The sequence below is a fragment of the Cryptococcus neoformans genome, chromosome 2 (assembly GCF_000149385.1).
Source record: "Cryptococcus neoformans var. neoformans B-3501A chromosome 2, whole genome shotgun sequence".
NCBI lineage: Eukaryota > Fungi > Basidiomycota > Tremellomycetes > Tremellales > Cryptococcaceae > Cryptococcus > Cryptococcus deneoformans.
The window spans coordinates 689,786-712,792 of record NC_009178.1 but is presented as its reverse complement, the minus strand read 5'-3'; the positions used below and the strand labels follow the sequence as shown (position 1 = coordinate 712,792).

At 48.2% G+C, this 23,007-nt stretch overlaps 10 protein-coding genes and 1 non-coding gene across 11 annotated transcripts; 5 read left to right on the top strand and 6 right to left on the bottom strand.

The window, feature by feature from the left end:
* Positions 1-1,028: 1,028 nt before the first annotated feature.
* CNBB2670 (hypothetical protein) lies at positions 1,029-2,395 on the bottom strand (the record flags this gene model as incomplete). The annotated part of the gene is made up of 3 exons (XM_772189.1): positions 1,029-1,467; positions 1,546-1,805; positions 1,862-2,395. The coding sequence occupies 3 exons, from the start codon at positions 2,393-2,395 to the stop codon at positions 1,029-1,031; spliced, it is 1,233 nt and encodes a 410-aa protein (XP_777282.1).
* A 672-nt stretch (positions 2,396-3,067) lies between these two features.
* Positions 3,068-3,177, bottom strand: CNBBt070. The gene is made up of 2 exons: positions 3,140-3,177; positions 3,068-3,112 (listed from the first exon to the last, which is right to left on the bottom strand). It is a non-coding gene; the product is annotated as a tRNA-Ser (tRNA).
* A 265-nt stretch (positions 3,178-3,442) lies between these two features.
* Positions 3,443-4,012, top strand: CNBB2660 (hypothetical protein; the record flags this gene model as incomplete). Its single annotated transcript, XM_772188.1, has 5 exons — positions 3,443-3,464; positions 3,544-3,663; positions 3,722-3,738; positions 3,793-3,892; positions 3,945-4,012. The coding sequence occupies 5 exons, from the start codon at positions 3,443-3,445 to the stop codon at positions 4,010-4,012; spliced, it is 327 nt and encodes a 108-aa protein (XP_777281.1).
* A 331-nt stretch (positions 4,013-4,343) lies between these two features.
* On the bottom strand, positions 4,344-5,084 carry CNBB2650 (hypothetical protein; the record flags this gene model as incomplete). The annotated part of the gene is made up of 5 exons (XM_772187.1): positions 4,344-4,363; positions 4,419-4,453; positions 4,508-4,569; positions 4,647-4,860; positions 4,918-5,084. The coding sequence occupies 5 exons, from the start codon at positions 5,082-5,084 to the stop codon at positions 4,344-4,346; spliced, it is 498 nt and encodes a 165-aa protein (XP_777280.1).
* A 338-nt stretch (positions 5,085-5,422) lies between these two features.
* Positions 5,423-6,641, bottom strand: CNBB2640 (hypothetical protein; the record flags this gene model as incomplete). Its single annotated transcript, XM_772186.1, has 3 exons — positions 5,423-5,860; positions 5,914-6,138; positions 6,192-6,641. 3 exons carry the CDS (start codon positions 6,639-6,641, stop codon positions 5,423-5,425), a joined length of 1,113 nt encoding a protein of 370 aa, XP_777279.1.
* A 697-nt stretch (positions 6,642-7,338) lies between these two features.
* On the top strand, positions 7,339-8,150 carry CNBB2630 (hypothetical protein; the record flags this gene model as incomplete). Its single annotated transcript, XM_772185.1, has 4 exons — positions 7,339-7,407; positions 7,460-7,766; positions 7,821-7,910; positions 7,975-8,150. 4 exons carry the CDS (start codon positions 7,339-7,341, stop codon positions 8,148-8,150), a joined length of 642 nt encoding a protein of 213 aa, XP_777278.1.
* Positions 8,151-8,653: 503 nt separating this feature from the next.
* Positions 8,654-9,781, top strand: CNBB2620 (hypothetical protein; the record flags this gene model as incomplete). The annotated part of the gene is made up of 5 exons (XM_772184.1): positions 8,654-8,667; positions 8,715-8,797; positions 8,847-8,883; positions 8,934-9,000; positions 9,050-9,781. The coding sequence occupies 5 exons, from the start codon at positions 8,654-8,656 to the stop codon at positions 9,779-9,781; spliced, it is 933 nt and encodes a 310-aa protein (XP_777277.1).
* A 179-nt stretch (positions 9,782-9,960) lies between these two features.
* CNBB2610 (hypothetical protein) lies at positions 9,961-14,208 on the bottom strand (the record flags this gene model as incomplete). Its single annotated transcript, XM_772183.1, has 5 exons — positions 9,961-10,419; positions 10,465-10,773; positions 10,828-10,952; positions 11,005-13,105; positions 13,144-14,208. The coding sequence occupies 5 exons, from the start codon at positions 14,206-14,208 to the stop codon at positions 9,961-9,963; spliced, it is 4,059 nt and encodes a 1,352-aa protein (XP_777276.1).
* Positions 14,209-14,513: 305 nt separating this feature from the next.
* On the top strand, positions 14,514-16,023 carry CNBB2600 (hypothetical protein; the record flags this gene model as incomplete). The annotated part of the gene is made up of 10 exons (XM_772182.1): positions 14,514-14,640; positions 14,714-14,755; positions 14,804-14,856; positions 14,910-15,177; positions 15,231-15,316; positions 15,371-15,451; positions 15,499-15,598; positions 15,647-15,715; positions 15,766-15,931; positions 15,984-16,023. The coding sequence occupies 10 exons, from the start codon at positions 14,514-14,516 to the stop codon at positions 16,021-16,023; spliced, it is 1,032 nt and encodes a 343-aa protein (XP_777275.1).
* A 248-nt stretch (positions 16,024-16,271) lies between these two features.
* CNBB2590 (hypothetical protein) lies at positions 16,272-19,361 on the bottom strand (the record flags this gene model as incomplete). Its single annotated transcript, XM_772181.1, has 6 exons — positions 16,272-16,311; positions 16,383-17,137; positions 17,190-17,588; positions 17,646-18,581; positions 18,635-19,033; positions 19,089-19,361. 6 exons carry the CDS (start codon positions 19,359-19,361, stop codon positions 16,272-16,274), a joined length of 2,802 nt encoding a protein of 933 aa, XP_777274.1.
* A 77-nt stretch (positions 19,362-19,438) lies between these two features.
* On the top strand, positions 19,439-22,876 carry CNBB2580 (hypothetical protein; the record flags this gene model as incomplete). The annotated part of the gene is made up of 14 exons (XM_772180.1): positions 19,439-19,490; positions 19,545-19,782; positions 19,828-19,929; positions 19,976-20,119; positions 20,172-20,298; positions 20,355-20,445; positions 20,500-20,816; positions 20,876-21,160; positions 21,213-21,504; positions 21,553-22,191; positions 22,240-22,329; positions 22,379-22,623; positions 22,687-22,799; positions 22,855-22,876. 14 exons carry the CDS (start codon positions 19,439-19,441, stop codon positions 22,874-22,876), a joined length of 2,757 nt encoding a protein of 918 aa, XP_777273.1.
* Positions 22,877-23,007: the final 131 nt, after the last annotated feature.

Sequence of the window (23,007 nt, the reverse complement as noted above, 5' to 3'; positions counted from 1 at the left end):
ATTCGAGCACATGGCGATGCTGGGAAATGTGACAGGCAAGGAAACAACCCAGAGTGACGAGGATATCCCTCTCCGAAACGCACAGACTCTCCCACACAAATCCACAACACAAGTCCAAGCGGGGCAAAGATTGACTGTTGTAAATGTCTAACCTTGCCATCCATGCACTTACCTTGGAACACAAGATTCCGTTTACTGCCTAGCTTGGTCGTCTATCGCCAGCCGCTCGCAATCGCCTATAAAAACGCAGTGGTCACGAATAATTACAGATTCTATTATTTACGGATGGACACAAGCATATGTGACGTTACTTTTGTTATCGTCGCGCTGCTGTCGCCATTATAGTATTGGGTATGATTATACTTGACGTTGCACTATGTATTCTGCGAGACGAGAGGATAGAAATGCACGCAAGGGGTCAAACGCCTGTAGCGGTATTATTATTACTCTATGTTTCACGCGTTGCTTCAGGGTCAAACGCCAAAGACGAAACTTGGAACTGCTGAGCCGCGGTTTCTGTTTATTGTTCTTTTTGGTCACAGAAGACACGCACTGTACATGAAATAATCGAAGGAATCATGTCCAACTCTGATTTCTACAAGGCAGCCAAGAGGGTCCATCATGGATAAGGACAAAAGCGGAAATATCTTCTACAGACACACAGTGGTGCGTGGCTGCTGCTGCCTGGTTGTACAACAACAAAATAGGCTTTTTACTTCTTCCTGTTATTAGTAAGTTGTTAGTTGTTGTTGTTGTCGCCATGTTGCCGCCATCAGCTTTGAGGACATTTTGAAATGGAGTACTTCTGTTACTTGCGAGACAAGTGATAGTTTCATGCTGTATACGTGATCCATCTTACATCACTTGTACTACAGTAGTATGTTACTTCGGACCCCGGTCAGAACGATCGTGAATGGCATTAGGACCGAACCTAGCTGGATAAAAAAGCTCAACGCGAGAAGCATCATAGCTCTGCTGCATTATTAATCAGACTTCATAACATTTATCTACGCCTTCCTATAACAAATCTATTGCAATAGAGCGGCAATGTGTTCAGTCGCTTGCTTGCACTCTTCTTTCGTGCCGACCGTTATTCTCAAGCAACCTTCACATCCTCTTTCAGTACCCCGGAACCTGACCACTACACCCTTATTTTCGGCCATAGTTTTGTAAATCATCATCGCTCTTTTGTTGCAAGGCCTGCCCTCTTCGTCCACAATTTGGCAAAGCACAAAGTTGGCGTGGTTACCGCCCAAAAGTCCGCCAACACCTTTGATTGTGGAAAGATCATCCATAAGGGTTTGGCGGTTCTTGTTGAGTGTAGCTACTGAGCGGCTCATAGCTGCAACGCCTTCAGTGGACACGGCTTTGAGGGCAATGGATGCCGTAGGAAGGGAAACATTGTATGGGGCTTTGGTGTTGCTGAGAATTTGGACTAGAGGAGGTGGAGCAAGGAGATAGCCCAGACTGCATCAATTCGTACGAGCGTTAGTATACATCATTAACCGCATTCAATACAGGCAATGATGTCAGTGGGAGACTTACCGGATGGCAGCAAGACCGAAGCTTTTGCTCAAGGTCTGTGACACACAAATGTTGGCGTACTCATTGACTAGGCTGGCAGCACTGGATCCTTCAGGCGAGAAATCCACGTAAGCCTCGTCAACCACAACAACACCTTTGAATAAGGAATTATTCAGGATACGCTTGATTACATCAAGAGGGATAAGAGTGCCAGTGGGGTTGCCCGGAGAGCAAATAAAGAGGAGTTTTACGTCTGGGTTCGCTTTGAAAGCTACATCCAACTGCAGACCGCAAAATTCGTCAGACCATCTCTCAGTCCAAAAGTCTCCTGACTCACTGCAGACTCGTCAAGCTGAAAAGATCCATTTTCGGTAATTAGAGGCACTTCCAATACCCCAATATCGTTCACATTGGCTGTGACTTTGTACATGCCGTAGGTAGGAGGGCATGTAATGACCCTATCTTTACCAGGGACGCAAAGGACCCTGTAGAGCATATCAATCACTTCGTCGCTTCCCACACCAAGAAACACCCAATTTTCATCCGGGACCCCTCTGAGCTTAGCAATCTCGCGCTTGAGTTCGTCGTGAGTGGGAGATGGATACCGATTGAGATTGGCAATTTCTTCGTCTGACAGCAAGGAGAGAGTTTGCGAGGCAATGACGGTTGCCTTATCGCCTTGGTCGTGAGTGATAGATGGAAGGCTCGGTCCAATGGCATTTTCATTGGCGTCTAAAAGGATACCGGCAGAGTAGTCGTCTCGAGCACAACGATAAGGCTGTAAAGCAAGAATATTAGGTCGAATGAGGGGCTCCAAATCAAAGTGGGGGGGAGCAGATGGGCCTGTGGCTTTGAGACCAAGGATGGGCATTGTGACGAGTGCAATTGAGATAGTAGGTGGGGCAAATGGGAATAGGAATAAGATATGCCGGAAAAAGTGAATCCCGGTTTGAATCTCAGATCGCGATAGAATTAACTCGAGTCGACGGAAAAGTATCTGATTCCCCCGTGAGCAACTTGATGAAACTGATAAATCATCGAGCGTAAGGACTCTGGCCTGGGTGGACATCTCCGCCAAGAAGCTTTCCGAGTCGAACGCCGACGAGCTTATTTATTTATGTTGGACGCGACGCGTGGGTGGTTCTTCTCTATTATTTTTCGTTATAATTATAGACTATTTATTATCTTCGTGTAAGGACCGTGGTTGCCATGCATTTACAGGAAGTTTCCAAAATGGCAAATGTTCAGTCCCTGATTGTGGATACGTGGGCAGCTGAAAGAACGAGTGTTCTATACTTAGAAGAGAGAACATTATATCGATAGATCCCATCTTCCTCGTACTTACTGTTGTTGTTGTACAGAGGCGAGTACAGTATGTATGCGCAGGAAACATAAATACGCAAATACGCCATATTCCTCTTATTCCACTCAGATCCATCGTCGTTTATCATAACTCTTCTGCTGAATGACTAATCTTTTGTGACTTGGGGAAAAAAATTGATGAGAAACGTTTTACGAAAACCAAAGGAGAAAAAAAAGAAAACAGAACGAGGGAGATTCGAACTCCCGAGCCCGAAGGCACCACATAAATCGCTTACGTAAAAGAGCAAGAACAATAGCAATGTGGCGGAATAACCACTATCCGATCGCTCTTGGATTGTTTGCCCCGCTTAGTAGATTCATTATAAGCTATCAAAGATACCGCATTGTCAGTTTAGGTCATCCTCAGTGTGGTCATCGTAGAATCGCAATTTCCCCTGGCACTGATTTGAGCTTCATCTGATCCAACTATAACGTATAACTCAAACCGCCCACAACCATCAGCACTTGCATGGCACAGATAGAGTGTTTTTAACAATCTCTCTTTAGCTACTACCTTACTTGTCTTTCACTGCAAACTACAATCCACTTCACTGCCATGTCGCGTCTTGGTCCTGAGCGTGAGTAAACATAGGACCACCAAGATAATTCACCTCTGACTCTTTGGTTTTTGCGCGGTTATTTGGATTGACGTTGTAGCGAGAATAAATAGCAAGCATCTTTCGCAACACCGTGGAGAGATCGTCAGACTGATCGCCAAGGTGGCGACGTTGTCCGGGGATACAGCAACCCTTGAGACAAGCGATGGTGGTACTGTGAGTGTGGCCTGAGTGCACGTCGTGGAAGATTATTGACAAGACTGTATCGCTACAGATAGGGATTCATCTACCTCGAGTGAGCTTGCAAGGCAAATCCACACTTTCAGTGTCACTCATTCTGTCTGAACAGGACATGCACATTGCCGATCAATACGTTGAGATCATCGGGACAGTCAAAGAAGATCTGACAATCAGGGCCCATACGCATATCGGTTTAGGCAATAATTTAGGTCAGTGTAGCCTCGCCATTTGTGATTGCAAGACTTATAAAATCGACTGTAGATTTGAAAGCGGTCAACAATGTCATTGAATTTTCACATTCACCTATCGGCCAAGGTGTCCTCAATTAGATTGCTGAACCGAGGATGTACATGTATCAAGGATTCAAGCTATGCTCTATCGCTTGTTATCCTTCTCTGATAGCCTTATTATACGCGGACCTAGCCATACGTGATATGCAACTGTTGTGCTTACTCGTGGATTTTACTCTCGTTATCAATCATGCCATCTCCACCTCCTAACTGCCATGAGATGTAAGTCCTACTTGATAGTATACAAGGTGGAACATGCATGATGAACTAAATCAGAGCACTCTAACCCTCGACCCGACCTATTGTGGCCGTTTTACACGTCTGTCTCCATACTCGATAAGCGGCGGCCGACCCCAATCAACACACAACACTAGGCTGCATTACGAAGAACTACAAGGTTGCCGTTAGCAAATATTGCGACGTTCGCAGACCAAGGAAAACCTACCAAGAATCACAGAGTCACCTCGAAGAAACATTTTTCTTACACAAGGAGTGTCAATGAGATTTGCGTAAAAGATGCAGAGATTCACTCACGAGATGAAACGGTCCTTGTTCACCGGCTTTTTCCCTTTGCCCTTTGGTGTCTCCGTCCACATCTACAGGTACCAAATTGTCAACATCTATCATTAATTCTAGGCTTGCCTTTCGCTAGCCACACCATGCATACACTCACTTCCTTTACGTTCTCCAAGACCATGTTGCAATGCCTGTCGAACGCCTTCACTCTCGCCAGAAGTTTCTTGTTATTCCGCAGTGAGATAAGTACCTGAGAAGAGTTGCGGACGGATTGTTGAAGGACCGATAAAGGGCCTTGAGAGATTTCATACTCTTCAAGCTCTCGTATTTGGGCTTCGTCAAGCTCGGATTTAGGGACGTGGGCGTATTGACTGTTTCAAAGTCAAGGCATTAGAGCATTGTAAACCAGATGATGGTGCGTTACTTACCTCATATTGTCAAAATGGGCAATGAGAGCTGAGCGGAAGTGACGAAGACGTTGGGGACAAACTGACGAGTACTTGAGATGGATGCATGCATGCTCATGGCTGCCTGGTTGCTTGACTTCCAAGGTGGACGACGGACTTGCTTGCGGAAAATTCGGCAATTTGACCATGTGGCGCGGGATTGTTTTTGTCGCGTTGCTCCAACAAGTCCTTCCGTTCATATACAGTGCTTGTTTATCACAAACCCACTTCTTTCACAGATTCATTCCATAATAATGATGGCAGCACCGAACACATAAGTATGCTGTTTGAGGATACATGTCTATTCAGCTTTAATGCATATACTATATAAAACAGGCCTATCGATCGCCGCTTCTAAAACTTCTGGCTTTGGCTGCATGTAGCTTGGTAAGCAGAACTTGGTAGTTACTATGTGAAATTGTGTATAAATTGCTCGTTTATTTTCATTGGTCATGATATCAATCGTTGTTACCTCGTGATATGAAACTCATTCGAAAGGATTGGTTCTGCCCGCCTCGGGAACATCGTGCCCACCATCCAAATCATCACCCCAAGCACAAAGGGCATGCCACCACCTATCCGGACCTCTGCGTTCCACGTTTTCCCGTTGTTGTACTGCTTGGCCACCGCGCCATGTAGGCCCCCCATAGGCAAAACCGGTCTCATCGGTGGGTGATGACGGAGATATGAGAGGGGATCGGTAGGCAGTATGGGGAGAACCCGATGAGACAGCGGATACAATGGAGGCCCGCCTATAAGCAGAGGGATCGGCAGCTGCTGGAAGTGGAGGGCTTGGATCTGCAAACGGTGATCGCATAGAAGTGGTTGGTGAGTCGGAGGCTTTGGGCGCCGGAGAAAAAGTAGGTTGAGCCTCATATGGGTTCATATATTGCTCCCCTTGAGAGCGAGGCCGAGACATTGGTAACTACAGTCATTGTTAGCAAGATGATACGTACATTTTGAAGTGATGATACTGACTTCGCCAACGTCAGTATCCTTTTTACCTATCCAGCTGTTATCTAATCCCAATAAACTTCCCTTTTTTGAAGATGTGCTGAAGAACGAAAAAGGACGGCGGGCTGCAGAGGAAATGGAATACGACGATCGAGGAGAAGTACTGGCAGTAGATGGAGTGGGCAGCTGTTTTGATTCCCGAGCGGCTCGCCGTCGCGCCATGTCTCGAGCAGCAAGTTTTGTGAGATTCTGCATCAATATCAGTGTCACTTCTTGTACTCTTCCATATGAGATTCGTTCACCTCTTGAATCCTTCGTTCCTCCTCCTCAGCCTCATTAGTCGGCGGATAACGGCTATTTTCGCTTGCCAGCTGTTCTTCTGAATAGATTCTTCCCTCCTCAATATCCCGGACTCTTTCTTTGCCGGTGTATGAGGCTCGTTTGACTTCACCAAGAGCACCTTCATCAAACGTGAGCGTCTTGGCTCTCTCTTTACCTTTTCTACTTGCACTAGGTGATAGTGTCTCTTCGGAGTCATTTCGCATACTCATACCCGCTTTCTGCAAGTCATTTAATCTCACTGATGATGAGGCAGCTACCATAGGTGGAAAGCTGGGCTGTCCATATATCACAGACCCGTTATGGGGGACAGTTTTGGTGGGAGCAGAAGTAGCGATAGAAGGGTTGGTTTCATCTGCCAGGGGGGCATAGGACCTGGACACGGGATTATTAGGGGAGAGAACGGAGGGCATAGTGTGGCAGCAGGAGAAGGAAGACAATTGATGGGTGTTTGGAGATGGAAAGGAGGCAGTGACGTGCCCCTCCTGTCCTTGTGGTTTGCTTCCGCAATGGGCTTTAAGTGGGAGGGGCGAGAAAGTCGGGACCGGGTGTGGACTGAAGATGGGTGTCTTAGCTGGCGGCTGGCGGTCGCTCGTGGCGGAGTGGTAAACGGTAATAGCCAAGATGTAATACAGTAATAAATAGCCACTCATCAATTATGCCTGCTTTCCTGTACGACCAGGTCTGGACCATGGCGGCCTCCTCCGATGGCTGCAGTGCTGCAGCGGCTGCTTCTTAATTATTTATTAACTTCTTCTTCTGCCGCCGCCGCCGCTTTTCATCTCACACGTGGCGTTTACCACGTGGCCCCCCTTTGAGTGCTCTATTATGTACTAACCTTCCCCCGATCCCGCTTGCGTTGGCGCTGCTCGCGCTCCTCAACAAGCATCACGCAAGCGTCCGCGTTTCAGCAACATTCAAGCTATACACTATACACTTACAGAATCTGTCTCTTCCGCTATTTCACCTCTCTTCTTTGCGTACCCCAGAATATGGCCAACATTAACTCAGTAGACATCTCTCGTCTGAAAAATGGTGAAGTAAACTTAGGTGTACGGTCTACTCTCAACTTCGTTCGATTTGCGTCTGACCGTTCCCTAGACATCCATCATGGCCGTTCAGTTCGATGGCGGTGTTGTCATCGGTGCGGACAGTAGGACAACAACTGGTTCCTATATTGTATGTTTCATTGTGCTGGTGTGCTAGTCGTGTTAGCTTACACTCTCTTTAGGCCAATAGAGTCACAGATAAACTCACTCATATCCATGATCGTATTTACTGTTGTCGATCTGGGTCAGCTGCAGACACGCAAGCTGTTGCCGATGTCGTTCACCAGCATGCTCAGGTTTATACCTCTGTCTATGGGTCACCTCCTACAGTTGCCACTGCTGCCGCACTGTTTGAAAAGTTATGTTATGAAAACAAGGATCAGCTCTCGGCAGGCATCATTGTTGCAGGTTGGGACAAGGAAAATGGCGGATCAGTTTACAACATCCCACTAGGAGGCGGAATGTTCCAACAACCTTGGGCCATTGGAGGTATGGGAAATTATCTGTTTGAGACGATGCTGCTATTGACCGAACGAATATCAGGTTCCGGCTCAACATATGTTTATGGTTATTGCGACGCTACCTATCAAGAAGGATGGTCAAAAGAAGAAACTGTCAAGTTTGTGAAGAATAGTAAGGCCCTTCTCTAGTGTTTGGACATGTTGCTCTGACAGTGACTGATTTAATGCATGATTAGCTCTTTCTCTTGCGATGGCGCGAGACGGTTCTTCTGGTGGTTGTATTCGGATGTGTGTCATCACCCAAGACAAAGTGGAACGTCACTTTATCCCTGGAAATGAATTGCCTAGGTTTTGGGAAGGCAAGGAGGTGTTGGGCAGTATGAATGCAGGAAGCACGGCTGTGGTGGCATAAAGTGAACGGTAGAAGTATTGTATGCATATGATCTCACGTTGCAAACGTGGAGAAAGCTGCGATAGATCGATAGAGCACATAACTAATTCGTCTACACTGCCCGCTTCACCACCAGCCTACATTATCCACACAAGGCGAATTCAGCATGATGAAGAACTTCACAACATTAGATTGCTTAGGGTGTACAGAATATCAGAATATTCGGCTGTTGAACAATTACATACTGCCTTTTGTCCTTTTTTGTCCTTTATAATAATGATAGATAGATATCGTGGCGATGATCATAGCGTATAGCGTAAGAGCTTCGTTTGATGATAGATGATTGAAAATAGAAACTCGTAAAACGTAGGTGAGTTGCAAAATGATGATGTCACCACTTCTATCACCGGAGCGCAAGTTTTTCCAAAATATTTTGTGCATTTCTTTTTGCTGCCTATATTTATCAGTTAACACTTTTGTATTCGTCTTGTAACACCTAAACTCCACTATATTGACAAAAAGCCATGGTTTCTTTCCAGTAAGCCCATTATCCATTCTGCCGGTCGCTTTCTGACACGCTTTCAGGTGCGACGCTTGTGCCGATACCGTCAAGAAGCCTAAACTTGACCAGCATCGGTCAAGATGTTTTGCCTCTTTCACCTGCCTTGGTATGTTCGCACATCGTTATTTTTTGTATGGTACTCACTTTCCTTTAAGACTGTTCGAAGACTTTCAAGAACCCTTCAGAATACAAGTGAGTTAGATCCTTCACACCACACCCAATTGTTTGCTAACTTCTTTCAGAGGCCACACTTCCTGTATCTCAGAAGCGGAGAAGTATCAGGGCGCCCTCTATAAGGGCTCTAAGAAGGTTTGTATTGCTTCCTTTTCTCTGTGGTACTGCACTGACCCCTGTTCAGGAGCAGAGCCAAAGCCAGCCACAGTCACTAACCCCCGTATCCGAAGCCGAACCCGCGGCGTCCGCCCCCGGCATCCACCCCTCGCGTCTTCGGCAAATGACCTCGTCATCGAGCGACTCTCACCAAGGAGGATTTCAAGATCGGGGAACTCGAGGGATGCGCGGTGGTCGTGGAGGGCGTGGCGGTTACCAGAGTCGCGGTGGTCACAACCCCAACGGAGGAGAAAGATCTTACGCCTCTGCCATGAACAAACTCGAAAGTACCGTTGGAATGAGGTCTTGGGGCTCTCCTGCTATCACTGAAACCGCTTCTGAGAATGTGGAAGTCAGGGAGGAAGCAGGAGAGAAAAAAGAGGAAAAGAAGAGGAAAAAGAAGGGAGACAAAGGCGGGACAGGGTCAAGGGCAAACTCCAAAAACGCTCGAAGTGAAGAGCCAAGCTCTGCTCCCCCTGAAACTTCTGAACCCAAGAGCAAAAAACGCAAGATTGACGATGTTGACATTGTGGCTGACGCCGAGGATCCATCTTCTGCTGTCTCTACCGAACCTATCTCTTCGAAGACTATCAAACGCTTGAAAAAACGCCTTTCGAAGCTTGAAGAAAAGAAGGAGATGAGTCTAGGAGAGCTGGTCGACTCCCTGCAGAAGGATGAAAAAAAGGCTGTTGAGGCAGCAGAGATCATGAAGGGCATTAAAATCTCTTTCAGAGACGGTTCTTGGGTTTTGAACGTTTAGATCTGTCATGTACACTTTTACTTGGATTAGGCATTGCATGTATGATTGCAACTCTTGCAATAATGATACAGTATGAACCGGAAACAGCTGTGAACCAAGAACGGAGAAGATCTGAACAATGACTGGACTAATCAAACAAAAGAAGTGCGGAGATGTATACTATTGTCGGGCTTCGATCATCATGAGGGAGGGGCTGGATAGGTCTTCGAGGGCGCAATGGTAATGGTAGTGTTCGTTGAATCTGTTAAGCTTGCGTTTTCCTTTCGACTTGATACTCCCTGTTCCTCCCGCGCGTTTTCGAGTCTAGCGTCTGCTTGCTCAAAGACATCATTAATTGTCTTGTTCAGTGACTTGGGAGATAATGGGGGGTCAGAGGCTGCAACCGGCGGAGCCTTCGGCATTTGCGACGTGGAGTCTGCGGGGGTTTCTGGCCTATCTGGGGTTGCCGATTGCAAATTGAGTCGTGGAGTTGATACTGGTGCTGCAGGAGATCGAGAGCCTTTGCGTTCAATGCGTAGTCTGCTAGCAAGCGATCTAGCAGCTTGTTGAGGACCCACTGAGAAGCCTTGCTTAGTTTCGCTAGGATTCTTGGTATCGGAGCTCTTCCATCGTCGCCAGCCGTCAAAATCAATCAACGCCTATATCTAGATCAGCTATAATCAGAAAAAGATGGGATCACTAACCTGCATACAACCCCACTCGACAATCTTTTTGTCCAACCATTTTAAAGACACCGGCTTGGTCAAGAAGTCATTACAGCCAGCAGCCAGAGCAGCTACTCTGTCACTTTGCAAGGACGAGGCTGTCAGGGCGACAATGATGACTGACGAGCGAAATGGAGAAGATGGTGCTGGAGAATCCGCGACATTTGGACCCCGCGGAAGTTCGGCCGCTGGAGTCGATGGGAAAACGCCAATGTTATTGTGACGTTCAAGTCGACGAATCTCTTTTGTAGCAGCTATGCCATCCATGACGGGCAATTGGATGTCCATCTACCAGGGATTCAATAAGTATTGCACAAATCAAAGAACGAGGTTATAGCCTACCAAAATCAGATGGAAGCCTCCAGTCCTCCACTTTTCAACAGCTTCTGCGCCATCCTTGGCCGAAGAATTCTTTATCTTCTTTTTTCTCAGGAACATACTCAAAATGTTTTGATTGATGGGGTTATCTAGTTATCCGTCAGTCTGTGTGTGCACAAACCATTTGAATAGAAGATTTACCTTCGACAATCAGCACGTTGATGGGCGGCACCACAACATCGACTTTAGCATTCTTCTTCGCAGGAGCAGTTAATGGAGCCACGCTCTTGGGCATCACCGCCTTCTCGCCTCTTTCCAATTCCTTCTTCTCCTCTGTACGCGGACTTGCCGCTGGCGTACCCTTTCTCGACCCCGAGTCCCCTCCTTTCGTGACAGTCTCCGACCTCTCCCTGCCTTTTGCCCTGCCCACAGCCAAAATCGGTTCCTCCGTCGCCGGAAGATTGTTTTTCCTTCTTGAATTCACCCTTGAATGGGTGGGACGGTCTGTGACGTTAGCGATGGGTGAACTGCGGTGTTCCTCATTGCCAGCCGTAGAAATTGTGGACGAGCGACGGGGAGGTAGGGCGGTTGAAGGTGAAGAAAAGGGTTCATCACTTGCAGACGCACGGCGGTTCGCTTGTTTCCTCCTGATGGAATCGGAAGGCGTCCTGTGAGTAGATCCGCGGCGCTCATTTTTTATGGGCGGTTCGAAAAACATTCCGAAGGGGCGTCCATCAGGGCTCTGCATTACTATTCCAGATGCACCAGAGCTAGGAGACTTGGAAGCCCCAGAAAAGTATTCTGGAGCAGGTGTTGTCACGATTTCATTTGGAGTGGGGAGCGAAAGATGCAGGCCCTGGTTGGTACGAACGATTTGTGCGGCAGAAGGCGGAAATTCTCCCAAAGGAGATCTGGCTTTCTGCACAGTGCCATAATCCGGTCGCGGATCCGCCTCTTCATGTGGTTCTTCTGCAACAGAATCAAAGAATCCTGATTCTCTCTCTGTCGGAGTCCGCAAACCACCAAAGTAACCTCCACCGGGTGATCTGGGAGACGTGGCGATCGGAGAGAAAAATGGGTCAACCATAGGCTGTTTCACAGCGGTATGCAGAGCAGTCAAAAATCTTCGTGGTCCAACAGGCTTGGGTATCACCATCACCTCCGGCTGGACATACGTTTCCGCATTGGTTAACCCTGGCGCCCCCACAAAGCTCGCAATAACGTCTTTAACCCGGTTATAATTGGCAAGGGAGGTAAAGTGTATAAGTACAGCGCCCGGTGACCTCGGGGGGACCTGTCGCACTGAAGGGGAGGAACGGGTTCGAGAAGTCATAGTGGGACGCTTAGATAATCTAGGTTTCAAGGGAATGGGAAGTAATCCTGCACGGATGCGTGCGAGTTCACGGCGCAAGACCGCAATATCATCGTCCACAATGACAAAATGTCCAGGTTGAACAGCAGTCATGCCGATCGGTTTAACTGAATAGGGCGTTTCTGCGCTGGAAGTGCTGCCGTCTAGCACACCCATAGATCCAGTATAAGCCGAGTCACGCTTGGCCGCCAGATCCTTCGTTTTGTCGGCCTCATCGCCATCTGTCGGTAAATGCGATATATCCATTCCCCATGCAGCTAGGTAGCTCGTAAGGTGTCTTGCGAAAACGCTACTCAAATTGGCATGGATAAACACCTTTCTTCCTCTTAATGATTCGGCAAATTCTGAGAGCTCATTGAGGGTGGGTTCTCGGGCAAGTAGGCGCGATGAAAATGGTTGACGAACTTCTTGTTCCTCTTTAGAAAGTATTGCAGGCTCAGTGATAGGTTTACCCCTTGGTAGAAGCACTGATAACATGTAAGCTCTACGGGGCATCCCGGAACCTAAAGGGGATGAAGGCGGAACATCAACTTTGAGGACAGCATTCTGTCGACGAAGCAGGTTCTTGCAAAATGCTGTATCCAATCTTGGTCTCAAGGATTCGCTTTCTTCGGCAAGATGAGTGAAAGGGTTTAGCTCGGCTTTAGGAGTGGCAGATGCCGAGCTTGGTGGTGGCTGATAGATGTTATGTACTATTTCGAACACACAGAGAAGGGGCCCGTCTTGGGCAGAATTAGATCGTGACAGGCTGTTACTGGGGGAGCCTGACCGAGATGTGGACGCTGACTTGCCACCACCTCCTCCACTAACATCCACCGATGCTATGGGAAGTCCGACGGCGGAAATTAAAGATGGACTTTGAGGAATGACTTGAAGGCCGAGTTCTATGGTATCATCGTAATTGGCTACTGCCAATATTTGTCGAATAACCTGTTTGTCAGTATGCAGTAGGTGCATGTAGGACTTACATGACTCAAGGCATAGCTGATTCCATCAGAATCTCCATACACACTGACATGCTTCATCGCTACGTCGCCATGGAATAAAACGAAATCGATACGTTTTTCTGCTGCTTCTCCACTCAACATATCCGCGACATTTTGCAAAAGTTCTCCTATATCGAAGTCTTCTCGGTGGAGTACAATTTGGTCTCCACCTGCGCCCATGTCGACCAGTTCTTCAGCATGCGCCGATAAAAAGTTGAGGCTTCTCATTGAGGTCAAAAGAGCCGAAAGCGAGGTAGCAGGTATCTGTACCGCGCATCCAGAATACTGTTCTTTCGCGCTATCGAGTAAGTGAGGTGGGGATAGATGCAGTAATGTTTGAATGGCCGATTGCAAGGAATCGGCCAACTCAACGGATATGGAATGCAGGGGTGTAGTCGGTAGGGGACGATGGGCTGAATTCACATTGCGAGAGCCTAAACCGCCAATGGTGAATGGCATAGGGTGTCTAAGCGAGCCGACTTTAGCTGGGAGAGGGGAAGATAACGCTCTGCTAAACGTGGGCGGCTGTTCAAAGTCGTAGCCCTGTACAGGCGGTCCGGCAGTAGTGAATTCCATATCCAGTGGTTGGCCATCTCGTAAAAGAGGGTCTGTTACGGAGCGATGGTGACCGGCACGGCGGGTCTCTTGAGGGACGGGATCATCCTCTGAGCTCGAGGATACGGGATCAAAAGTGTCGAACGGGTCCGTGCGGGTGCGGGGCGAGGTGGGCTTGGAGACGGGCCAATCAAAGAGAGGCTGGGAGGAGGTGGAGGAGGAGGAAGCGGACATCTGGGAGGGGTGAGCAGCGGACGGGGGAGACGGGCGGGAGCTTACGGGCAGGGGGAACTCTACGGCGGCAGACTGGGAGGGGGACGGGGAAAGGGAGTCGGTCGACTCTGAGGCGGCGGTGGAAGCATTTGAGCCCCACATGTCTGGCGCGGCAGTGGGGTGTGAGAGAGGGCGGTGGGGGTGGCTATCACGTGCGCTGGCTCTAGGCAGGTAACAAGGCTGGGCCAGATGAGCAAGGCTGGACCAGATGAGCCCCATTGTAACACCTCCAGAATCGCTCCCCTCTTAATTACTTATTAGTTAATTGTTACGTAAAATACAGAAGTCACTGCAAACAAGAAGAAGAAGTAAACGCGCACGGTAAACGGTAGGCGGTGATCGCCTCGTACGACTGTTGCTCTCAGGGACGCACAGCGCACAGACCTCCGCGTTTCCTCGAACTATTTCTTCCACAATTCATTCTTTCCTTCTCCCCTCCATTTTGCTTCGCCTTTCATTTAGCTTGGACCAATAACAGTACGTCTTCACTCGTTAACTACTTCAGCCCGTCTAACGTTACACAGATGCCCGCCGAAACCCGTTCTGCCGACCGAGTGTCCAACTATAACAAGTTCTGGGAGAAAAAGTCTGCCAACGACAACGACACTCACAGAGCTAACAGATTGGACCAGTACACCGAAGTCGTCAACGGTGGGTGTATATTTTCCCCGGAAGACGGGCACTCGGGCCCCTACGTTCACAAACACTGACACGATCCACCAAGGTTATTATGACGGTGCTACCGAGCTCTATGAGTATGGTTGGGGTACGCGTTACTTTTCTTCGCGTAATATTCAAAGCTGATAGCTGCCAGCCGAGTCTTTCCATTTCTGCCGTTTCTACAAGGGTGAAGCTTTTCTTCAGGCTGTACGTTTTTCCTTTCGAAAAGGAAAACAAACGCGACGTCTGACACTATATAGCTTGCCCGTCACGAGCACTACCTCGCCTCTATGATGCAGCTGAAACCCGGCATGCGTGTCCTCGATGTTGGATGTGGTGTTGGTGGCCCCGCTCGTGAAATTGCCCGTTTCTCTGATGCCACTATCGTCGGTGTCAATAACAATGACTTCCAAATCGGTAGGGCTACTGCCAAGTCAAAGAAGGCCGGTCTCAGCGACAAGGTTTCCTTCGTCAAAGGAGACTTTATGAAGCTCAGTGAACAGTTTGGAGAGAACTCTTTTGATGCTAGTATGCTGCTCTTTATACTCTTTATTTTTTTCCATGGTACTAACAAGCCAAAGTCTACGCCATTGAGGCCACCTGCCACGCCCCTAATTTTGAGGGCATCTACGGCGAAATTTTCAAGTGTTTGAAACCTGGTGGTGTGGTATGTCAAAAATGTCAGCATCCACCCTCTTTTGGGTGCTAACGGATTACTCAGTTTGGTGTGTACGAATGGTGCATGACTGATGCTTGGGATCCCTCCAACCCTGAGCACAAGGAAATCGCTCATGGAATCGAGGTGCGTTTTCTCATCTATGATAGCACCTTTATTGACTCTGTCCACAGGTTGGAGACGGTATTCCCGAGATGCGAAACTTGGCCGCCGCTCGCAGCGCTCTTAAAACTGTTGGTTTCGAGATTGAGCACGAAGAGGATCTGGCCGACCGTAAGTTACTCTGAGATGAACCTTGCTTTTCTAACCTTTAATAATTAGGAGATGATGCCGTGCCCTGGTATTACCCTCTTGAAGGTGACATCTGGAAGGCTCAGACCACCTGGGATAGTAAGTTCTGGTCTTGTTGAAGGAAGAACGCGTATTCATAACCATTCCAGTGTTCACCTGCTGGAGAACCAGCAAGATGGGCTACACAATCACCCAGAACGCTGTGTGGTTCCTTGAGAAGTTTGGTCTCGTGCCCAAGGGCACTTATAGCGTTGGCCAAAGTTTGATCGTCGCCTCCAAGGCTCTCGTCGCCGGTGGCAGGACCAAGTTGTTCACGTGAGTGCCTTGGTAATTCAGTCATACTATTCAATCTGATCTATTCTTGTAGTCCTATGGCTTTATGGGTTGCTCGAAAGCCTGCCAACTAGAAAAGTCGATTTAAATCACCTTCTCGAATAGTGGAACCATCCTTTTACGCATTTTCCTGCGCGTTTTTTTGGACAGTTGATTCATTCATTTATACCCTGGGCCTTACTTGCATGCATATTTGGGCTTTGTGTGGCGTTGCTTTCGATGATCAAAATCAAATTTATAGTACATCATATGGTGTAAAACCACTGTATAAACCACTGTAAACCACTGTATAAGCCAAGGAGACGAGATTCTATTCCTGGTATTAATCCCTGCCAGCCCTTCGCTTCTCCTTTGCTTTTTCTCTAAAGACAAATTGAATGGTCAGCACGAACTAAAAGTAACATGTAAAGTCTGGGCTTGAGAGGAGACTTACCTTTCCATGGCCTTTTCTTCTGCACGCTCCACTGTAATACTGCCCTCCGCCTTGCGCATCCTCGCGTTGTATTCCTTGTCCTTTTCGCCTTGTTCCCTCGCCTTTTCGCCGGCCAAGAATCGGTTGTCTTTTCTGAGCTCGCGCATGGCACCCTTTCTCTCCTTCTTGTAAAGAGCTTTGAGCTTGGCCGAAGCATTGCGTTCGGTATCAGGATCGTAGTGCTTGCCAGGCGCAAAGTTCTCCTCGAATCGAGGGGCATAGGAAGCGATAGGAATGGGTTTGTGAGATTGGAGAGTAAGAGGGCGACGAGTACTGAGAGTGTTGCTGAGGCGCTTGGACAGGGCGGTCAAAGTAGATGTTAATACCATGTTGAGCTCGCTGGATAACTTTTTAGCCCTTGATTGTTCCAGAACCTGTTTTACAGGACTCATCAGCTCGACGAAAGCCTCTGAGTCGAGATACAAGCCAGCAAATTTGTCAACGAGCTTGCAAGCAACAACTAGCAGTCCGCCCTTGAGTTGCTCCGCCTCTTCCTCGTCCTGATCTCCGACGGCAGTAATAGCAGACCCAAGGTCCAGTGGTTGTGAAGGAACGACGGACGAGGGAAGATTCAAGTAAAGGGATGTAGATGGTGCTTTTAAATCAGGGTATGTCCTGTTGACCTCTGCACCCTTGCGGCGAGGAAGGAGGATGAGGATTGACGAAGCTACAAAGTTGACGGCCTCTGGCAAAATCCGCTTCGAAAGTGATTCGTACTTGTACACTGTCAGTATGTTGTTTATAGGGCGAGATGGACGCACAACTTACTTGGGCTAAAAGAGAACACAGGAACAAACCAGATGCCAGATCACGCAGCGATCGGACGCGACTTTGAGATAAATACTGCCCCATCAGCAAGACCGCGGGTACGACCACTGGATGCGAATAGTCACTGGTAGACCAGAACAAACCGACCAGCCTCAGTAGAGCCAGCTCGGGCGCACCAGGAAACGTTTTGGAATCGGGTCTGGCGGCACCTCGAGCCAGTCCACGAGAAAGATTTTTTTGCATGAGCTTGATTTTTTCGACAAAATGTGCAGCAGCAGTGATGGGGTTTAACTTGACGAGAGCTGTGAGATGCGGAACAAGTGTTTGGATGAGAGAAAATGGAGGAGAAGGACGAGAGGAAAGAATGAGGACGTAATCGATCAGTACGCCAAGGAATTCCTGTTTAAACAGTAGTCAGTGAGAGAGTATGAGACAGCAGCACATGTCGAAACTGACCTGAAGTTTTTCCTTGTTGCCTTGCGCCAGACTGGGGTGATGCAGTGCTCTGATACGCTGAACGACAGTAGGTAACGCACTGTCCTCCAAAGGATCAACTATTTCTTCGAATTCTTCAATGTTCGCAGGACAGGGGAATGTGTAGGGTATTTCCTTGACCTTTTCTGTCCTCGCAGTCTTCTTCCCTTTGGTTCTCTTGACAACAGGTTCGACTTCTTCACTTTCAGACACCGACAGCTCTTCATTTTCAGTCAAGTCTTCCATAGCAGACTCGGCATCACTCTCATTTTCTTCTTCCGCGTCTTCGTCAAAGCTTTCTTCCTCTTCCCTACCATCCTCGTCATCTTGCTCGTCGTCAGACCCAGCTTCGCTTCCAGAAAGGACCATAGTTTCGATCTCTTCCCTTGTCAAACCTGGACCCAACAACGCCTCATCTTCCACGTAATCGTCCTCCAAATCATCCGCATCAGGTTTTTTGTCATCCGCCTTTCGCTTCTTTCTTGACCCTTCTTCTTCCTCACCATCGGAGACATTCTCACCTCTCATTCGACGCAATCGCTTCGCCTCTGCCTTTTCAAGATTTTCCTTCTCTTCAAGAGCAATCTCCTCTTCCGTCTTGGTTCTGTTCTTGGGCTTGGCTCGTGCGTCGAAAGCAAGAGAACGAACGATTTGATCATACTCTCCATCTCCAATCACTTCCCCTCCTGGTACGGGCATGGGGTCAGGGTGAAGTTTCGATGTGGTAGGGAAGAGGGTAGCAGCAGGGGTAGTTGGAGCATTTTCAGCGAGAAGCATCTGCAAGTCTGCAATGTCGCCGTCGAGTTCTTCACGAAGCTCGGCGTCCATCTCTCGCTGCTGCTGGCGCTCGTATTTGTGCTCCTTGGATTTAGCAATAATCTCGGCCATAACTTCCTGCTTGGATTTCTTCTTTTCGGGCTGAGATCGTCTCAGTTAGCCTCCATGTGCGAAATATAATAGCAAGCGCTTACCAGGTCTTCATCCATTGCCTCTTCAAATCCACCAAAATGAACCTTGCTGACCACACGTTTGTCGATTCTCCCGGCTCTGTTCTCTTCTTCATCCTCGTCTTCGTCGGCCAGACCTTGGGCGACAAAGTCGTCACCAGGAAGATCCATCACACTCCTTCCACCGTGTGTCAAACCACCCAAGGCAAATCCGTCATCCAATTCACCGAAAGGCTCATCTTCATCTTCATCTTCCAGGTTGAACATTCCTTTTTTGCCTTGACCACGTTGACGCTCCCGGGTGTATCGCTCAAGCATACGGTCTTCGATGGACATGGAAGGGTCATTTTCACCGAATCGCCTGTCTCTAAAGGTACCGCGGTGGTCGCGAAGCTGATGTTCAGGCAAAAGCGTCTTCTTTCGCTGCAAACCAACGCTATCAGATGTGATCGGAGGCGAGTTGACAGGAACTACACACCTGTTCTAACCCAGCCTGCTTGCTTGCACTAGGCCTACCTACAACACCCTTGAGATTCCTCCCTCCAACATCATGCTTTACTCGTGTTTCCCTCTCATCGAATTTGTTGAGATTTTTTCTAATCTCCTCCAGTTTTTCGACCTTCTTTGCTCTGTCAGTCTCGCGGGCGCCGCCTTTCTTGTATGCTTTCTTGTCCTTTTTAGAATGTGTCTTCCTCGACAGGCCTGCGGTATTGAGAGCCGCCTTGAGCTGTGCGAGCTGTGAGGGTGCCATGGTGCGTGGTGGGAGGAGAAAAGTGGCGGCAAGATGTATTTGGCAAGATTTTGTTTGGCGTGAGCGGAGACGGGGGAATGTCCGCGTGGGGGGGGATAGTGGAGGACGGTTGTCGGTGTCCGTATCACTGTGCGTAACAACTAAATGTGTACTACCGCACCTGCAACTTGCTCCCTGCCACAGCCACTAGCACCACTCTCGCTGCCCCATGCAGCCCGGGCCCTCCAAGGACAGGGACTATTCCTTTGCGAGGCTGTGCCATCTTGCCCCGCACCTCGCGCTTAAAATGTCAGCCCCACCACCCCCGCGCCGTGCCATCGCTCACTCTCCGCAGCACCTCCCTCCAAGGCAGCCTGCCCAAGCACCCCTTCTCCCGCACACTCCACAGCCCCGCTCTCGCACACCAAGGTCTCCAGCAGCAGTACGTGTTCCTGGCTCCCACCCGGCCAAGTCTCACCTTCCACAGAACCCCGTCCGACCTCTACGTCACCTGCCAGCTATGGGCCGACGGCAAACAGTACTCGCTCCCGTTTAGAACGGCGCACAAAGATTTCCCCCGGGGATACACGTACGTACAGGTGGTGTTTTCCGACATCGATCTGACAGTCCTCAAGGTGGAACTCCGTCGTGGTTTTCCCCATAACATATCCCTCCTTATTATTGTCTTCCCAGATAGCATTCACTATATGGGATGTACAGGGGTCTGGAAAGGCTGTACCTGTGGGTGGTACCACCATGAGTCTGTTCAACTCCAAGCGGTATATCTCGATCTTCTGCGCCCCATTCATTTACTGACCGATCCAAACTTAGCACTCTAAAGCGGGGACAGCAACGGCTACATGTCCACAGAGGTGTCCAAGCAGATCCCAGCTTGAATACAACTACACCAAGCGAGCTTCCTGATGAAGAAGAGGATGAGATGGGAAGACTTGAAAGAGTGAGCGATGGCGCTCAGCCTTCTGTGGGCATGCTAGCTGCTAACCATTTGCACAGTTAGTCAAGGATTTCGAAAGAGGGGACATCCTCAAAATAGATTGGCTTGATCGGCTTACCTTTCGTCAGATTGAGAAGGCCCACTCGGCAAGTATACGCGGCCTCCGATGGTAGACATGTGGCTTACCATTGATTTAGGCTGAAGCTGAAAAGTCGGACAGTTTGTATCTATATGTCGACCTACCCAAGTTTGACTTTCCTGTCGTCTTCTCGGAACAAGAATCTCTCATAACACTTCCACCCCAGCCTGTAATTCACCCCCCCTCACAAAACTCTCAGCCTACATCGGCCCTACCGCCCAATCTATTATCAAATGATCCGCATCTATGGAAAACCTATGATCCCGAGGCCTGGAGGGAAAATCCCGTGGAAATCAAACACAGAAAGCTATTAAGAAGTCAGCGACTGGGCGATGAAGGTAGAGATCTTAAACCAGGACCAGCTGATCGTGATCGGTTAAACGTACGTGCTACAAACCATAATCTCAATCTTAATCAAGCCGTCTTACCAAAAGTGCACAGGAGATATTCCGCTTGCCGCCTACTGCATCGCTCTCCACAGTGGATAAGGACTTACTATGGAAGTTTCGTTTCTCTCTCTTTCGCTCTCCCCGATCTCTTACCAAGTTCCTCAAATGCATCACTTGGTCGGACCCAGTGGAAGCAAAGCAAGCGGTGGAGAAGCTCCTACCGTTATGGGGCCAAGAAGTTGGTATGGATGACGCCCTGGAGCTTTTAGGGCCTAATTTCACGCACAAGAAAGTCAGGGCATTTGCAGTAAAGCGTTTAGAACGAGCTGAAGATGATGTAAGCATCGGCTGCTTGCAGTGGCTTGAACGTTTAACTGATGATCCTACAGGAACTATTACTTTATCTACTTCAACTAGTGCAGGCTTTGAAATTTGAGCACAAATCATCTTTAGATGTTCAGCGGGGCCATCGTAGCCATCGCAAACGGGAAAGAGAACTGGCATCTCAGGACGAACAGGGTAGCGGGCTGTCACAATTCCTGATCAATCGAAGCGTGGCGAATCCCATATTAGGGACGAGTTTTCACTGGTATCTGATGATCGAATGTGATAACAGATCATCTGTAGGGAAAATGTACGCACAGGTGGCCTTCAATTTTATGAAAAAGTTATCAGAAGTAAGTTACATACTGTTGTGAATGTGGTTAACCCTTTGGCAGACACCTAAAGGTCAAGCCCAGCGTGACATTCTTCGTCGACAAGGTGAACTTGTTCAAATACTATCCACGCGAGCCAAAGATATTCGTGCTTCAAAAGATTCTAGATCCAAAAAGATTGAAAAACTCAAGGCATACCTGTCTGATTCAAAGCACGGGCTTGCTTCTCTCCCTGAACCGCTTCCACTTCCCCTTAACGCCAACATCTTCGTCACATCTGTTGTTGCTGAGAAATCATCCATCTTCAAATCCAATCTCTTACCACTTCTCATATGGTTTGAGACCATAGATTCGACCAGGCCCACAGATGATGATTCTCCTGACGCTGTTGTTAGCATTACACCAGATTATCCCATCATTTTTAAAAATGGAGATGATCTGCGCCAAGATCAGCTTGTAATCCAGCTGTTTACTTTGATGGATCGCCTTCTACGCAAAGAAAACCTTGATCTCCGCTTAAGTCCATACAGTGTATTGGCAACTTCAACCACGGAAGGCATGATACAATTTGTGCCCAGCAAGAGTGTAGCGTCGATCATGGCGGAGCATGGGAGTTTACAAAATTATTTGAGAATAGAGCATGCGGATGATGGCGCTCTAGGCTCCTATGGGATCGAAGCCAGTGTAATGGACACATTCGTTAGAAGTTGCGGTTAGTTGATTCTATCTTCGTCTTTGATTTAGCTAATACAACGAGAAGCTGGCTACTCTGTCCTCACATATGTGCTAGGTGTTGGAGATAGACACTTAGATAATCTGATGCTGGCGCCAGATGGTCATTTCTTCCATGGTATGAGAAGCCTAGCACCTGATATGTCTCTTGCTAACTTTTTTCTCAGTGGACTTTGGGTACATCCTCGGTCGCGATCCCAAGCCATACCCACCCCCGGTTAAAGTCTGCAAAGAGATGGTAGATGCCATGGGCGGCCCAGGATCTGCCCACTATGGAAGATTCCAGAGTCTATGCTACACTGCGTTCATCGGCTTGAGGAAAAATGCCAACCTGATACTGAACCTTGTCGCGTTGATGGTAGATGCCGGTATCCAAGATATACAGCTGGAACCAGATAAAGCTGTATGGAAGGTGAGCAAGCACATTATTTATTTCAATGGACAGCGTACATTAATGCATTTGACCCCTTCTCAGGTGCAGGAGAAATTCATGCTGGATTTGTCCGAGGAAGACGCAATCAAACAGTTCGAAGTGTTATTGAATGATACTTCATATCTGACTGCCGTATTCGATCGTATTCATGATTGGTAAGCTTCGAGTTTGATTCACACCAAAAAAGAAAGTATTAATGGATGTCGAAAGGGCGCAGTATCTTCGAGATTAGACTGCACAAGATGTATCACCCATACTCGTTTAGATATTATCACCGCCATTACTGTCTGAATGGATGGTTTTCCAATGTTGTACAAATACAATCTTGCTTTCACCATTAACCCTACATGCGCACTGTGAATT